The sequence below is a fragment of the Phyllostomus hastatus genome, unplaced genomic scaffold, assembly GCF_019186645.2.
Source record: "Phyllostomus hastatus isolate PE091 unplaced genomic scaffold, TTU_PhHast_1.1 phas_scaffold_46, whole genome shotgun sequence".
In the NCBI taxonomy this organism is placed as follows: Eukaryota; Metazoa; Chordata; class Mammalia; order Chiroptera; family Phyllostomidae; genus Phyllostomus; species Phyllostomus hastatus.
In genome coordinates, this window is record NW_025334032.1 from 18,270,738 (window position 1) to 18,286,691 (window position 15,954).

The 15,954-nt window shown below is 51.0% G+C and overlaps 1 protein-coding gene across 10 annotated transcripts in view; it reads left to right on the forward strand.

The window, feature by feature from the left end:
• Positions 1 to 15,954, forward strand: part of MCF2L (MCF.2 cell line derived transforming sequence like) — a 169,144-nt gene that overhangs the window by 52,426 nt on the left and 100,764 nt on the right. For 2 of the 10 annotated variants that reach the window (XM_045821656.1, XM_045821660.1), the window contains exon 1: positions 5,019 to 5,164. The exons of 6 other annotated variants lie outside the window; for them this stretch is intronic. In XM_045821656.1, coding sequence (XP_045677612.1) covers positions 5,086 to 5,164 — 79 coding nt within the window. In that variant the 5' untranslated portion in view covers positions 5,019 to 5,085. Of the gene's footprint in view, positions 1 to 4,345; positions 4,464 to 5,018; positions 5,165 to 15,954 lie in introns of those variants that run through there. 2 more of the 10 variants (XM_045821665.1, XM_045821658.1) reach the window with 2 other exon arrangements.

Consider the following 15,954-nt stretch of genomic DNA (forward strand, 5'->3'; position numbering starts at 1 on the left):
GCTGTGTGAGCATGGGGTGCACGGAGCTCCTTCAGATGCTGACTCCCTTCCCTTTGACAGGTGCCCAGAGGTGGGGTTGCTGGATCATACTGCAGTCCTATTTTTAATTTTTTGAGGAACCTCCATACTGCTTTCCATACCAGCTGCCCTAATTTACATTCGCAGCTGCAGTGTGTGAGGGTTCTGATTTCTCCCGCCCTCACCAGCACTGGTTATCTCTGGGCTTCTAGACGACAGCGATTCTAACAGGTGTGAGGGGACATCCTCTGTGGGTCTGATTTGCACTGTGCTCCTGAGTAGCGGTGTTGAGAGCAATCTAGCCCTTCTTACATGACGTAGTGGGCTCTCAGGGTCAGTCCCTCTCACAGTGTCCTGGGTGAGTCCTGCCTTCTGTTTGCTGAATGTTCCGTCCCCATCTTTGGCCCTGGGTTAGAGGAAAGGTAGCTGTTGAGGATCTTGGGGTAGGGTGGGGGGCTCATCCTGAGTGCTGAGTGGTGGGGATGCTGCTGGGCCCAGAGGGTTGGGAGAACAATGTTGTCAGAGAGCCAGGTGAGGTGCCGGGGTTTGGGTTGAGAACAGTGGTCCAGTAGCATCTCCAGGGTCTGTTTCTTCATGGGCTGCCTGCTGCCCCCCACTCCACTGCAGCCCTGCACCTTGAGGGCTTAAGTCCCCTGTCCATTTTCTTCTCCTCGTCCTAGCCTCTCCCCTCTCTCCAGACCCTGCCCATCTGTGCCGTCCCAGGGACCGTCTATGCTGTCTCAGGGACTAACGGACAAAGACCCGGCCTGCCGCAACCTGCTCCTTTCAGGAGGAGCCCTGCAGCTTCTTCTTCATCGTGTAAAAGTGTGCTGTCACATAAAAATGTGTTGTAACGTGGTTAGTTTCCCTGTACCCCATGCCTGTTCGAGGAAAGTTGCCATGTCTGCAGTTCCCATGCCCCTGCTTGAGGACTTTAGGGACCAATGCCATGTGTCCCTGATACTGCAGAGCTTAGTTTGGCCTCTTTCTGCATTAGGCATACATGGAGTCATATATTCTTTGCAACTCGCTGTTGTAGCTCAACTGATGTACATCATTTTGTTTGCACTGCTGTGTGGCTTCCCATTGTGTGAGCATTGTGAGTTTCCACTCCCATTGTGTGAGCACACCTCTCCTCGCTTATCCAGGACCCTGTTGACAGGCTGGTGCTGTCATCAGTCCTCCTCTCCCCTCCTCTGCCCCTCCCCCCCTTCTCTGCTCCTCCCCTCCCCTTCGTCTCCTTTCCCTCTCCCTTCCTCCTCCCCTCCCCCCTTCACCGTCGGTGACACTGCTATGAAAGCTGGTGTCGGAGGACAGACCCTGGTGTGCTCCTGGCAGAGCACGCGGCTGGAACTGGGCCGTGCCTCCCTCCGAATTTGTCATGCAGCATCACATCAGTTCCCGAGGGAATCGTACCAATTGGCACACCTTGTTCACCAGCTTGTTCACCCTATGCAGTCAGGGATGTGTCACCCTTAGTGGCTGGCACCCATTTGAAGAGGAAACCCCATGAGGGCTGGGAGCCTGCCTGCCTTGCTCAGCCCTACACCCTGGAACCAGCAATGCCCGGCTCACGGCTCCCAGCTCCCAGGAAGGAGTTGTTCAGGAGTCCAGGTGCAGTCTGAAATTCCCGACCTTCCAGGATGCTTTCATCAGAGGTTACTCCTGCTTCACACCCCGGCCCAGGAATGAGGCTGTGCTGTCAAGGGCTGCAGATTTATTCTGAGGGCCATTTCCAAGTCTCCCCCTTCTCCCTGCAGCCCGTCCCCATGCCCTTGAAGCGGGATGAGGCAGTGCAGGAAATCCACGTGTCCTCACTTTCCATGGCCAGCACCCAGCTGCACCTAGGCACTGCTGCTCCCGGCTCCTGTTACCTCTCACAATGGCGCATCTCCGCCTCCCCTCCCCCCACCTGTCTCCAAAGGGCGGGCTCCTCAGGGCTCCTTGTTTCTCAGAACCTGACCTGCGCACCCCTCCAGCTCTCCTGTTTCTCACCTCCCTTTCATGGCTAACTTTCCGGAACAGTTGCTAAGAGGATGTGCTGGGTATCCAGGTGTAACATTACGTTCTACCTTCCCACCTGGGCGCCATCTGGCCTCAGGCAGAGGGATGAGCGGCCTGTCCTGCTTCTTTCTGGGAGGGGCCAACACAGTGCAGAAAGCAGACCTGTGCTCTTGGGATACTCGGGCTAAGATTCTTCACACACTGTTGGGTTTGGGACCCTACCTAACTGTCCCTGTCTAACTGAAAGGGACATTGGGGATAGTGCCCCAAATGAGATACGACATTTCTCTGAAGCAAACACTTGTTTTCTAGGTCTGTGCATGTGCACATCTGAGTTTGATTCTTGCCTCTGCCACTTACCAGCTGTGTGACCTTGGGCAGCTCACTGAACTTCTCTCTGCGCCTTATTCTGTAGAGCAGAAGAACAGTGCCCGTCTGCTAGATCCTTGTGCAGGTTAAATCACTGTTCACCCTGTGAGCTTAGGCGGGTCCCTGGAACTCAGTAAGTACTCAGTGTACCTTGGGTGGTATTTTGTCATTGTTATACTTTAAGCAAATAGTAAATTAGTTTTATAGAAAGCTCCATTTGTGCTATAATTTAAGGAGACAGTGAAGGTGTGTTAGGAATTGAGAGAGAGAAGGAAGGGGGGAGGTTTACCTTCGGTGACTGGCTCATACAGCTGTGGGGGCTGGTCAGCCCGGGCTGCAGGCGGAGACCAGGGAGAGCCAGCCTTGCAACTCAAGTCCAAAGTCATCTGGAGGCAGAATGCCCTCTTCCCCCCGCACCCCACCCCCGCCCCGTGGAGGTCAGTCAGCTGACTGCCTGAGGCCCACCCACAGTAGGAAGGGTGATTTGCTTTCCTCACAGTCAACTTGTTTAAATGTTAATCAGATCCACAAAATAGCCTCAAAGCCACAACCAGGGAAGTGTTTGGTCAAACACCTGGGCACCGAGGTCTGGCCAAGTGGACTCACGGGAGCCAGCATCACAGGTGCGTCGGACTCAACCCGGAAGCAGCGCTGGAGGCACCAGCCAGGGGTGCTTCGGGGTCCAGGGGAGAAGCTGGGGCAGGACTGGAGGGTGGGGAAGCCTGTGAGAACAGAGTGGGCAGAAGGTTGTGCCTTTTCCTTTGTTTTTGGTTTAAAGGCGGGACACGCTGTCACAATGGGTGGTTCTCCAAGTGTGGACCAGCAGCCCCCACCACCTGGGGTCCTGTTAGAAACACACATTCCTGCACCCCTCCCACCGGACCACCAATTCTGGTCATCTGGGTTAACACACCTTTGGGGGAAATTCCAATGAGCCTTGAGGTTGAGTGCCACTCAAGTACACTTCTGTGCTGGAAGCGGTGGGGACCAGGTGAAAAGAGGAGGAGCTGGAGCTGCCTGGGACAGGGGACATCCTGGCGGGGCGTGTCTGCGCAGGCCTGAGGGAATGTGGCCTCCTGGGGCCAGTTTTGGCCAAGGACAAGTGTAGGTGTCATCCCCTCTGGCGAGACAGGAAGGCGGATGCCACCCACTTCACTGTGGGGAGGAGGGGGCCTGTGTTTTCGGACCCCCTGTCAGGTGGCTGGCCTCCCCGAAGTCAGTGCAGGTGGCCGTCTGGCTAGAGTGGCCATAGCAAAGCTGGGTTTTCTTCAGCAAAGGTCAGACCAGGACGTCGGTCCACAAGGAAAAGGCTGCCCTGTGGTGATGCCTTTCCAGACCTCTCCCCTCATCGGGCTGTATTTCGAACCATGAAAAACTGCTGATATTTTTATGTTTAAAAAAACAGCAATTTCCTAGTTTTACCCCACATCTTCCCTGTGCGGTTATTACACTTTCATTTCCTGCGGCAGCGAGCTCTCTGAGGGCAGATGCTCTGTCACCTGCACCTTCCCACCCCTTGGGCCCAGCTCTTGGTGCCTGACCGTCATCACACCGAGCTGTTGGCACACACATTGTAATGACATGAACGGCAGTTCAAATCTCTGCCACTACTTGTTTGAATTTCCCAGGCTGAGCATGGAAATAGGCACTTCTCTTTGAAACACTCAAACAAGGAAAGGCATGCTACCTGTAATGTCAACCACAAAAGGACGGCAGGACCCCTGGGCAAGAGAGGTCCCATCCAGTGTGCACACACGTGTTCTTGCACGTCCTTGGGATGCGGCAGCCATAGCCTTGCACACACATGACTCGAATCTGCAGGGCAGTGAGGTGTAGAATGCACGTAGTGGCTTCGTGCCAACCATGGTGAGGTCGGAGGGCCTGCAGCGCAGCTTCACTCCCTGCCTGCGTCCTTGGGCAGGCAGCGCGCTGCGGGAGCAGCTGGTCCACCCAGCCACCCGAGGAACCCACCAAGGACCCAAGGACGCGGGGCTTCCCGGTCGCAATGCGGCGGCGCGGGCAGGGTGCGGTAGGCTGCTGCAGCCTCTGCACCTGCCCGGGGACTGCCGGAGGTAAAGGGGGGCCGGCAAGTTCCAGGGCTCCCTTGACTGTAGCCACTCCTCAGTCCCTCCTTCCTCTGGGGGAGGGGGAGAGAGGAGGGGTACGCAGGGAATCGGGCCTGGGAAGGGTGGGCTGGGCTTCGCCTCTTTGCGGGAGAGGGCTGCGGGCTGCGATCTCCGTGGGGTGCACACGCGAGACTATCGGGCAGTCGGTGGGTGCACACTCTTGAGTTCCAGGTTACTGGGGTGGGTGCACGCGCGGGGCTCCTGGTGACCTTGGGGGTGCACATTTGGGGCTTCCAGGTGACCTTGGGCTTGCACACGTGGGGTTTCCAGGTGACTGCTGGAGTGCACACTCCAGGCTTCCAGGTGACCACAGGGGTACACACGGAGCTCCCTAGTGGCCGTGGGGACTTGCGGGGCGGGCCGGCTTCCGCTTCCGCTGAGCAGCCCCCACCCTGGCGCAGGGCGCGCCCCTTGGCGGGGCTGGGGACCAATCCAGGGAAGGGAGGCGCTGCCCTGCCCCCCCAGCCTCGCTGCCGCGCCCCCCTCCCCACTTGTGCTACCCCACCCTTGAAGCACCTTCTGGTGCAGAGGAAAGCAGCTGCAGAGGATCGTTTTGTTCTGCCGGAGGATGAGGTTTTGGCTGAGAAATGAAGAGATGGCTTTGGAAGAGATGGTGCAGAGATTAAATGCCGTTTCCAAGCACACTGGTAGGAGGAGCTGCTGGCCTTGAATTCTGTGTTCTTAAGCTTGACATCATGTGTTGAATCGTAGGGACATGTGTCTAATTTTTGTATAACAGCATTCCTTTCTTTCCCTAGCAGTAATGACAGGAACGGGCAGCTATGACGGTCATTTATCCGCAGCTGATAAATTTCCATGGACAGTCAGCATGATTTTATTCCGCCTGGGAGAGTTAAACATTGCAGGTTGATGCCCCAGGCTTTCTAGAAGACCCCTGGTCTGTGCGTGGAGCGGTTGTCTGAATCTGCTCATTCAACCTGCGTTTGTAACCATAGCGATGGAGAAAGCATAAGTATTTGCGGGTGAAAGATAACCCGAGCCAAGGGCTTTTCGAGCCTGGTGTTGGTTGTGGTGGTGATACCCGCCCGTTTTGAGGAGGAAAAACCCAGATTAATCAGGTGGTGCTTTTCTCCACCAAATATAATTCCACCTGAGACCAATGTTTGAAAGTGATATGGGTATTGGATGGAAGGATAGCATCCTCGGACATGCATTTTCAGTGCTAATGAAAAGATCGCTTAAAATAAGCCTCCAGGAGCAGGTGGGATGGAGCCGTTTAGGTTTCAGGAGAAGCTGAGCTGGCAGCGTCCTGCTATTGGCTTCAGTCCGTCACATCCGAGTTTCCCTGCTGCACTGGGCAGGCGAAAAGGGTCGGCATTAACTAGTTTTCCTTGAAATGAAGAGGAAATAATCCTGTGTCACTAAAAGTAAGTCGCCGAATGTTTGCCTGACGTTGTTATGTGTTGTGTTATATGCCATTACCTCACTATCTGAATAATTTTTGCCTGAAAGACTTGATTTTGTCAGTTATGTGGCTTAGGTGTGGTAAGCTTGCTTTCCTCTCTCTCTCCCCCGCCCCCAACCCCGTAAGTGGGAGACCCCAGAGGCTTTGAGAGCAAAGCAGTGATTTAATCAGCATATGCATCATTCTGTGTGACGGTCTAACCGAGACTTTCAGAGACATTCCATTTTTAATGGTGATTTTTGTGATTGAAGCTACTGGATTTATTGTATGTGGGTCAAAAGAAAAGGAAACCGTTCTATGCCATCTGGCCCCTTGTTCTTAGAAAGGTAGTGAGCTCCCTTTTTCTGAAACACAGTCAAGTTTCGCTTGGTGCAGGATTCGGTGTGTGGCTGAGGTGAAGGGCACAGCGGACCGCAGACCCGCAGGGCTGCTCCCACTGGCCCTGGAGGGGGAGGGACGGCTCTTCACACCCTCTGCATCGGGCCTGGAGTCGGAATTGCAGAGTGGGAACTGTTCCAAGAGTGATGTCATTCCCTAGGTTTTAGGGATGGAGGTTTTTTCTTGAGCTCTGAGAGACGCATGTGCGTTTTGAATGGTTAGAAGGCTGTCTCTGAAAAGCAGGAATAGCGCTGACCACTCACTGAATGGACGTGGCATGCCAGCCAGGTGCTTATCTTGACCACGATCTTATTCTAAACAGAAACTCTCAAGTGTGTGTCCCTGGACACATGTGCACTGCCAGCTACTGCAGATTTCACCAAGACTCTTAAATCCAGGTCAGCAGATACCCAGCTTCATGAATATCCAATGTTGTTTTCTTGGGGGAGAGCACCCTGCATCCACACCCCTGCTTACCTCCCACTAATGCTGCCTCTCCCTTCGGCACAAATCCGTTTTTCACTGGTTCTGCATGGGAGGCAGCTCTGAGCAGAGGCTGCGAGACAGGACATGGGCTGTAGTCTGTATCCCAAGCTGTGTATTGACACAGTGCCACCCGCTGAGCGTGGGGATGGGGACGTAGGTTGATGTAAACCTACCCACTGACTGGGGCCTAAGTCCCAGGTCCGTCCTCGGAAGAATTCCCCGTCTGCAGCAGAATGGCTTTAACCCCGAGGTGGTAGAGTTGTCCCACCTCCAGGGTGATTTGGGATAGGTGGCAGGTATGGGTTGGGGCTCCAGGACATTTGTCTGTATGTTGGTGTAGACACTCAGGGCAGGGGGCTTGGCCCACTCAGGACAGGGTCACAGCTGAGGGCTTGGGTTCAGTGACCTTGCACAGAGCTTTGTGGCTATTTCACCTGCACAGACTTGGACCCTCCGTGCCTCTACCCTGAACCGACAGGCATTTTATCTTTGTCCTCTGGTCCGGACATGTGGCTGCCCTATTTGAAATTCAGATTTATATGCTGCTCCCCCTCTGCAAGGACATGCATTATTTAGGTTAGTCTGCACGTAAAGGAGGACAAAGCACACTGCCCATGTGGTCTGTGAATCTTATCTTTTGACCTTGAGAATGTAAATTGTATGTGCTCTTGGGCCTACCTGATCTTTGACCACAAGGCCAGGAGCACTTTCCAGTGGCAAAAAGCTCCCCTTCTGTGTGGTAGGGCTTCTTTTCCAGCATATGCACTATTTTGGTTTTCTTTTTATATTTGCAAAATTGGTGAAAAACTAATAAATATTTGAGGGAGAAATGCTAATGGATATAGATGAACTAAGCATTTTCTGAATGCAGAACAGCCGTCTTCAAACTAGAACATCTGATCCATCTGTAGAGAATCATCCCAGACTCCTGGGCCCCGCCCCCAGAGTTTCTGACTCAGAAGTCTGGGGCGGGGCCTGGGGATTTGCATTTTAAGTTCTCAGGTGATGCTGACAGTGCTAGCCCAGGAACCAAACTTGGAGCACCACTGCAGTAGAAGTCTTTAAATGTAGTGCCACCTCCATTAATTAACCTTCTGCAAAGTGTTAATTCTTGCCATGGCGTGGAAGAATGGATGAGGATGAATGGGTGGAGGGATGGATGAATGGGTGGATGGATGAGTGGATGGGTGGATGGGTGAATGAAAGGGACTGCACACAAGATAATAAGAGTAGAAGCAACATCGTATTTTGCATGTTAATGTTCTTCCCCAGTGAGGACCAGCCACTTTTAGCTCTTTACATATTGAAGGAAAAGATCCTGGTTTGCACCAGAACACAAGTGATGGTTGGAGAGAGAGCTGTGAGCCTGCCTCCCTGCTGTGGTTGGGGTGCAGCCGCAGCACTCACACTCTTCGGACCAAACATCTTCCTTCCCGCCTGTCCTGTCCCATCTTCTCTTCTCCTGCACCAACCATCCCTCAGTTCAAGAAGCTAAATTTCAACTAATATCTCAGCTGCTAACTCAGCCACTTCGGGAGGATGGGGGTGTTGCCCCGTACTGTCACTATAGCAACATTCAGGTAATTAGTGTCCATCCTCCTGACGCGCTCCTTTTAAAGGAGTTAAAGCCACAGCAGTGTTCTCTGGGTGCCACATCCGAATTCAGCTGTGCGGAGCCTTGAGACTTTCTTTGGCGAGTTCCATTGCTGAGATCTCTAGAGGACCTAGAATTCGGAAAGTGGAGGTATCTTTTGTGGCAGACCCGACCAGCAAAGTTTCTTTGGAGCGTAAATAGATGCTGTTGGGTAGAAAGGGTAAGAACATAGAACACCAAGCCCAAATATGTAAGCAGTGCTCTGAGAGGGAGATGATGTGGCCACATTCTTGATTCTGATTTGTGGAGCCTGCACCCCGCATAAGCCTTCCCTTCTAAGGGATGTTAGTTGTTGTGTCCTGGGTTTCCCAAAAGATACTGTTCAGTTCCACAATCGTTGATTGTTACTGTCTCAGTGGAACCCTGTGGTTCTGCCCTGGGGGTCCCTGGGTCCCCCACTAGGACAGCCTGTCCAGCCGAGGACACGTCCCCCTCTGCCTGTGTCATCCCCATTTCTGGCCCATGGAGAGTTCTGCCCTCTCGTCGCCTCTGGTCCCCTGTTGCGATGTGTCCTGCTCCTGCCGGGACACTTCCCTCGTGCTCTCAAGGGCTCTGGTGTCCGGCTTCCTTCCTTTCCCACCCCCAAGGCCCCTGATGATGCTTACCTGCTCCCTCGGGCCCCCCAGCTGAGGTCTGCCACCTGCTGTCGGCATCCCCGGGGCTGGCCTTCCCCACTGGCTCTGCACCAGCCCAAATCCTACAGCCCTGCGAGGAGCCTGGCCATCCAGCTGCGCCCCTCCTACCCCAGCAGTCCTGTGAAAGGTCTGCTTGGGTTAATACATGAAAATAAATAGTTAACCCAGAAGTTCCAAAATACACCCTAGGAACTTTTTGTATAAAATTTTCACAAGCTTTTGGAAGATTCTCCTGCATGTAATGCGGCTATTCATGTTTGCATTATGAAGCCGGAAAGTGCTTGTGATGTGAGGTCGGGACAGCTCGGAGGCCAGCGGGGCCAGTGGGGAGGAGCCCCCAGTGAGAGCAGAGGGGCTCGGCCAGGGCACTGGTCACATCCGGCTGCTGTAACAACGGTGCCACAGACCAGGAGGTTTAAACAACAGACCTTTGTTTCACACAGTTCTGGAGGCAGGAAGTCCGAGGTCAAGGTGTTGGCTGGGCTGGTTTCTCCTGAGGCCTCCATTCTTGGTGTGGAGATGTCCATCTTCCTCCTCCTGTGTCCTCACCCCTGTGTCCTCACAGGGTCTTCCCCTTCTGCATATCTGCATCCTGATCTCCTCCTCCTCTTCTTTTGTTTTTAAAGATTTTCTTTCTTTCCAGAGAGTGGGGGAGAGGAGAGAGGGAGAGAAACATCAATGTTTGGTTGCCTCGTATGCACCCGCTACTGGCCCACAACCCAGCTGTATGCTCTGTCTGGGAATTGAACCAGCGACCTTTTGGTTCGAAGGCTGGCACTGAATCCACTCAGCCACACTAGCCAGGGCTGATCTCCTCTTCTTATAATGACACTAGTCACATTGTATTAGGGCCCACTCTAATGACTTCATTTTACCTTAATTATGTCTTTAAAGGCCCTATCTTCAAATACAGTCACATTCTGAGGTTTGGGGGATTGAAACTTCAACCTATAGATTTTGGAGGGACACAGTTCCTCCATGACACCCAGACTGCACATGAACTGTGGGGTCCCAGCTCGGACCTCAGCTCAGACTCTGAGGGAAATCACGGGCCTTTGAGACATTTAAGCAGAATTGTGGTATTATCCCATCTAGATTTTTAAAGGCTATCGGGCTGCTTGTTGAAGAGACAGAGCAATCCAAGGGAAAGGGAGGCCATCACCAGTTCAGGTCCAGGAGGAGGTAGACAGCCACTGGGACCAGAATAGCAGGAGCACAGGTGGCAGGTGGTGCAGACAGCGGGGTGCTGGACATATTTTGAAGGTCGGCCGACCTAGCTGGACATGGGCAATGAGAGGACCGGAAGAGGACTGCGAGGCCCATCTGCCATTACCTGAACCTCCCAGGCTGCTCACCACTCTCTGGCCATACACCCTCCCTACGAAGACGGTGTCTGGCTGAGACATGCTTAGTGTGGCAGCAGGCTGGGGGCCGACGGACCAGAGTATCAAGAATGGGCTTTTAGGGATGAGAAGGTTCCCAGGACGTCCCCGGAGGTGGCGCGATCCGACACCACCTGACTGCACCTGTCAGAGGAAAGGGTTCCTTCCTTCAAGGCTGACTCAGCCAGTGGCATGTTGTTGTGCACGTTTCTGCACAGAGATGTTCTTGACACTGAATGTGGGAGCTTTAAATGCAGGGGTCACAGTGTCCGGCAGCATTAAACTCTGCCCAGCATGGTGTCCATCGTGGGCATTAGTACTCACCCATGCCTCCTGGTGTGACTATGAAATATGGGAACTAGTTTTAAAAATAAACCAATAGCTTACATGGGAAATATTTTTGGCTCTTGTTAGCAGGGATTGGGGGATGAGTTTTGGAGATTCTGAGCACAAAGAGAAGCTTGTGGGATGAAATTAGTGATTTATTCTTTTTTTGAATTGTCCATGGAGGTTTTCCTGGTTTCCTCCATCTAACATACATAATGTTCATTGGGTATGGTCCTGGACCGGGCATCACCTGGAAGCTTGTTAGAAATGCAGATTCTCAGGCCCAGCTTAGCCAGGTGAGTCTGATGCCCAAGCTTGAGGCCAAGGGGTTCTGGGAGGATGCCAAGGCTCAGGTCAGTGGGAATATGCAAGCTGGGCCCTCACATCCTTCGGTGGACTCCAGAAATGGAATCAAGTGGGAAACTGGAGGACACCTTATGCCTATGCCACCCCTGCCTGGGGCTCCTGCTTGCCCTTCAGCTAATACAGGGCCCTCCCTCAGGCGCCTGCTCAGGGGCTGCTCCGGGGAGGCCTTCTCCCGTTGCCCGAATGGCTCCGGCATTCCCACGTCCCGTGCCCACAGCCCTGGGTGCAGTGCTCTCCCCGCTCTACCGTCTGCTTGGTGGCTCCTGTACCACATCTGTCCATTCACTGGCCTGGATGGTGCCCTGTTGGCCTCTGTGTCCCCAGGCCTGGCTCTGAAATGTGCTCCGTGTGTGTGGAACTAGCAAGGGCTAGAAAGCACATGTTGGTGTGAATTGAGAAATTGTGGCAGGTGGTGAAACACCTAAAGATGAAATATTTGTGAATGTTTTTCTGATTTTCAGAAAGAAAATGTTTTATTGAGAAACTACAACTTAATTATCTTGACCTTCATAAATGAATGAAGAAATTGTGAGTCCATTCAAAGGAAAATTATCATGTCCAGCTACCAACAAAGATACGCTTAATTCTTTTTTTAAATTACTTTATTATTGTTCAATACACTAAATTCTTAATAAACCAATTTTTTATGAGAGTGAGGGTAAAACTCAAAGGGACTTGATTCATATTTTGGTATCTGCATTTTGAGAAAGGCTTTCTTTACATTCTGTGTTGTCCTCTATGAGCCAAGAGGGGAGAGAGTGACTAGGATGTTGAGAGTGTTTGGATCCTCTTTTAGCAAGTACTCCCTCTCCCCTTCCACTGTGGGAGGAGCATGTGTGCCCCTCTGACTTGCACTTGACCATGTGACTGGCCTTGGCAGATCTGATGCTCACATGTGCTTGCACAGTGGGCTGGCCCTTCCCACTCCCCAGTGATCCCTCGTGAGAACATAGCCAAGGCTTCCCTGGCCCCTCGAGCCCGGGTCCAAAATGAGGCATGTGGAGCAGAGCCACCTACACAAAGTTGTGAACACGAGAATAATACCTATCATGTATATGGCACTCAGTTGGGGGCAGCTCGTCAGGCAGCATTCACATGGGACTTGCTGACTAGTACAAATAGAGAGGTTTGAATAGAGCTGAACAACCCTAATGAATGAATGAATGAATGGGAGCATGATAGTCTTCAGGGTGACTCCATTATCTTCTCACTTTTAAAATAGATATTGAAATGTTGTCTTTGACTATTGCTGGAAAACAGAAGACCTGCCAGAAAGGTGTGTGTGCTTGTCCAGCATACCAACTACTGCCCAGTGGGAGAAGGAGTGGCGGTGTTCTCTCGGCTTCCAAGTGGCACAGCGAAGGGCAGTGAATCAATGAGCAGAAATTACAGGAGTCAGATTTTGACTGAAAGGAAATATTTTTCCAAAGGACTCCAAAAACAGAATGCCTTGTGAGCATGTTCCTAGGCTGTTGCAACGGAGTTAGTGCGTGCTGCCCCTTGACTCAGCGGGAGCTGGGGATCTGTAGTGGCCCTGGCAGCTACAGTGGCTTCTCAGGTTCGGTGCCTTTAAAAATTGCTGGTCCTGCTTGAAATATTTTGCAAGAATCTCTGAGATGTCCATGCTCAATGGACACGGTTACAAAGAACGAGTCTCGGCTGTAAAAATAAAGACTCCTGGTGGTTGAAGAGGGGTGTTCCAAAGGCACTGTGCATGCTTTCTAGCAAAGTCCTCACGTAATGTCCTCAATAGTTTCTATGACTTTATGACCATAAATGAAATTTAACGTCCTATGTTATCTCATCAACATTATAACCAAACAGTGTTGCACTAAACAATCTTATCAGGACCTGCTGCATAGTGGGGACTTTGAAGGCAATTCCAAACAAAACACACTTTGAACATCTTGGAGAGAGCAAGCTTAATTCGGGTTTGTGGACATTGATCCCACTTGTGTTTCTGCTTTTGCTTTGTAGTTTTCCCTTTGTTTAAGCAAAACAAACAAACAGATGTCAAACTGTTTTGATGTAAGCCGGCCTTGTGTTGGTGGGACCACATCCATGGTTCTCGCCATGGGTTGCCCTCCTTGGGCTGCCTGTGTCCAGTGCCTGCAGATGACGGTCGTATGGTCAGTGTCCTCCTATACCTTTACTGATACACAGCTTCCCTCCCTCCAGAACCGATGCCTGCACCAGTCAGCTGGCCTGCCTCCCTTTATTTCCATGTAGCTCCCGTATAGCATTCCACCGTGTGCCGTCTGCATCGTCTGTCAATCGCTCAGCAGATCAGTGTTGTCCTCCCTGCCACATTCGGAGCTCCGTGAAGAACAGTGACCGTGCTCTGGACTCCTGTGAGCCTCCCCCCAGGACCACGTGGTGCTGCCTCTGCCAAGATCACTGAGGGTGGCTGGGTTGCTCAGTCTTTATTTAGTCCATGTGTTCTCAGCAGCTCCCTGGGCAAACGTGCCTGGTGAGGGAACCTCCGCTGTTGGTCATCTAATGACGACCAACCTAGTAACTGAGCTCAGCCCAATAACTGAGAATCCTCCCCAGAATCAGACTTTCAGGAACTAGTATCTATAGAAGAACATGACCCGAGAAACCTCTGTTTTGTTATAATTACTAACAATTCACAAACATTGCAATGAAAAGCTTTCTAAGCCTCAGTTACTTGTGAAATAGGTAAACACATTTTCTCTAGAAGAGAATGATTTTAACAGTCCCTTAAGGTCCATTGGTTCACAGTGTAACTGAACCTGGTCTTCTGCAGCTTCATCCTACACAGCGAGGCTGCCTGGGGCCTGCCTCCTCTTTTCTCCTAGGACACACGTACAGGCGTCCCAGGGCGGGAAGCTCTGCCCACGTGTCTAAACTCACCTCTTTGCCAGAATGATAATTTCTGTGTACGTGTGGATCATCAGCCCTTGCAGTTGGATCTGTACTATTATAAGTAGTATTTTCACATTCCTGTACTTCTGATCAACTAAGAAATTCTCCGATAACATCTATTTTATATCTCTGGTTTTAGAGAAAGAAATATTTGTTGTAGCTCTCAAAACAAGCTATTGCAGTTATCTGATGCACATACAAAAATCTAGTTGCCTAAATTCTAATTCTACTTAAGTGCCAAAGTTGAAATATAGCAACATTCTTAAAGTTCTATTTAGATAAAATGTGAAACGAGGTTTTCTACTTTGGGGATAATCGTGGCACCACTGCAGAGAACAAGTGAGTATTACAAACTGAAATCATCAAGTGGAGCCGTAACCTTGGGTTCAAACCCCAGCTCTGCCACCTGTCAGCATGAGGTGCCTCGGTTTCCCCATCTGTAAAGTGGACCCGAGAGAACAGCTTCTTTGTCAGGTTGCTGTGAAGAACAAGTAAGTTGAATTCACATGAAGGCGCTCAGAGCTGCCTGTAGGAGGCTCTCTGCAAATGCCTGTGGTGCCTTCGTCACACATGAACGTACTCAGTGAGTGTCCTGCTCATGCATTCAGTACGTGTCACGGCCATTATTATTACATATTAATAATGATGTTTTCAATGAACAATCACAATAATGAAACATGGAGATTTTCCAGACACGTGAGAAAAAAAGGAAGCGTGCGAGAGGCCATGGCTCAGAAAGGAAGGACGTGTGATGTGAGGGGCCCTGCTACCCAGATGGGATTCTCCTGAGGGGTGCTCCTGACACGTGGGCGTGGGCTCCAGCACCCCGCTCCTCCGGGAGGAGTTTCAGGTGCAGTGTTTTCTTTTTTTTTCCTGAAGAGGAACATTTGTCCCAGCTTAAATCCCAACAGATACACAGATGCTGAGACGAAATGTCACTTTGGGGAGGAGAACTTCAATAGCATTGAAAGCTGTGAGTCTGACCCTACAAAAAGGGGGATGTTCTTCCTGCATTTCAGAGAGTAAGTGGTTTGTGTGTATCTACATTAGGGTTTCAGCAAATGTTCTAGCTTTTTGCTTTATTTTGTTAGTAATAGTATGAAAGAAATGAATCCAGTCCCCAATGTGAGACATCCAATTTCTTATTTTTGTAGTCACACCACATGTGGCACTTAACTCACCAAAGGAAAGTAATAGTGTTAAATTTCACCGATGACATTTTTGGCAAAATTTTAGGAATGGTGAACTAATGTCCCAAATGTGACTTCACTTTGGTAAGGATGCTTCGTTTTTAAAGACAAAAACTTTTTGAGGGTTTTGAATTCTGAATCCTATAGAAGGTAAAATATATCATTTTGTACTTAAATGATAACAAAATACAGGAACTCATGGAGTGCTCATAGGTGTTAGGTCTCAAGGGCACCAGTTATGTAGTTTTATGCTCCTGTCAATTCTGAAAGGTCTAAAATATTAATTGATTTCTGAAATCCAGTCCTCAGTATTAGCAGGACCACTCTTTCTAGGGACACATTCATTCACCCACTCACCGGATACCTAGAGAGAGTCTGCCGCGTGCCGATGCGCCTACCCGGGCAGACAGTGACAGAGAGGGCCCGCCCGGATCCGGAAGCTTCACCACCAGCAGTCCCCAGACACAAGCCATCGCTTAACGTGATAAGTGTTAGAACCTCACGTGGAAAGTAGAAGTGAGCATTTTGGCGCACTGCATGTTTATCCCAGCATAGGGAAAACCTTCATTTGCAATTGGGCCTGGCCAGGCCCCAGTCTGTGTCCTTGAAAGATTATTGCACACACAGTTAGGAAGGACCTCCATCACCATGTCATCTGTGATCTGTGTTTTAATAGAGACCTAAATGCATATGACCTGGCTGGG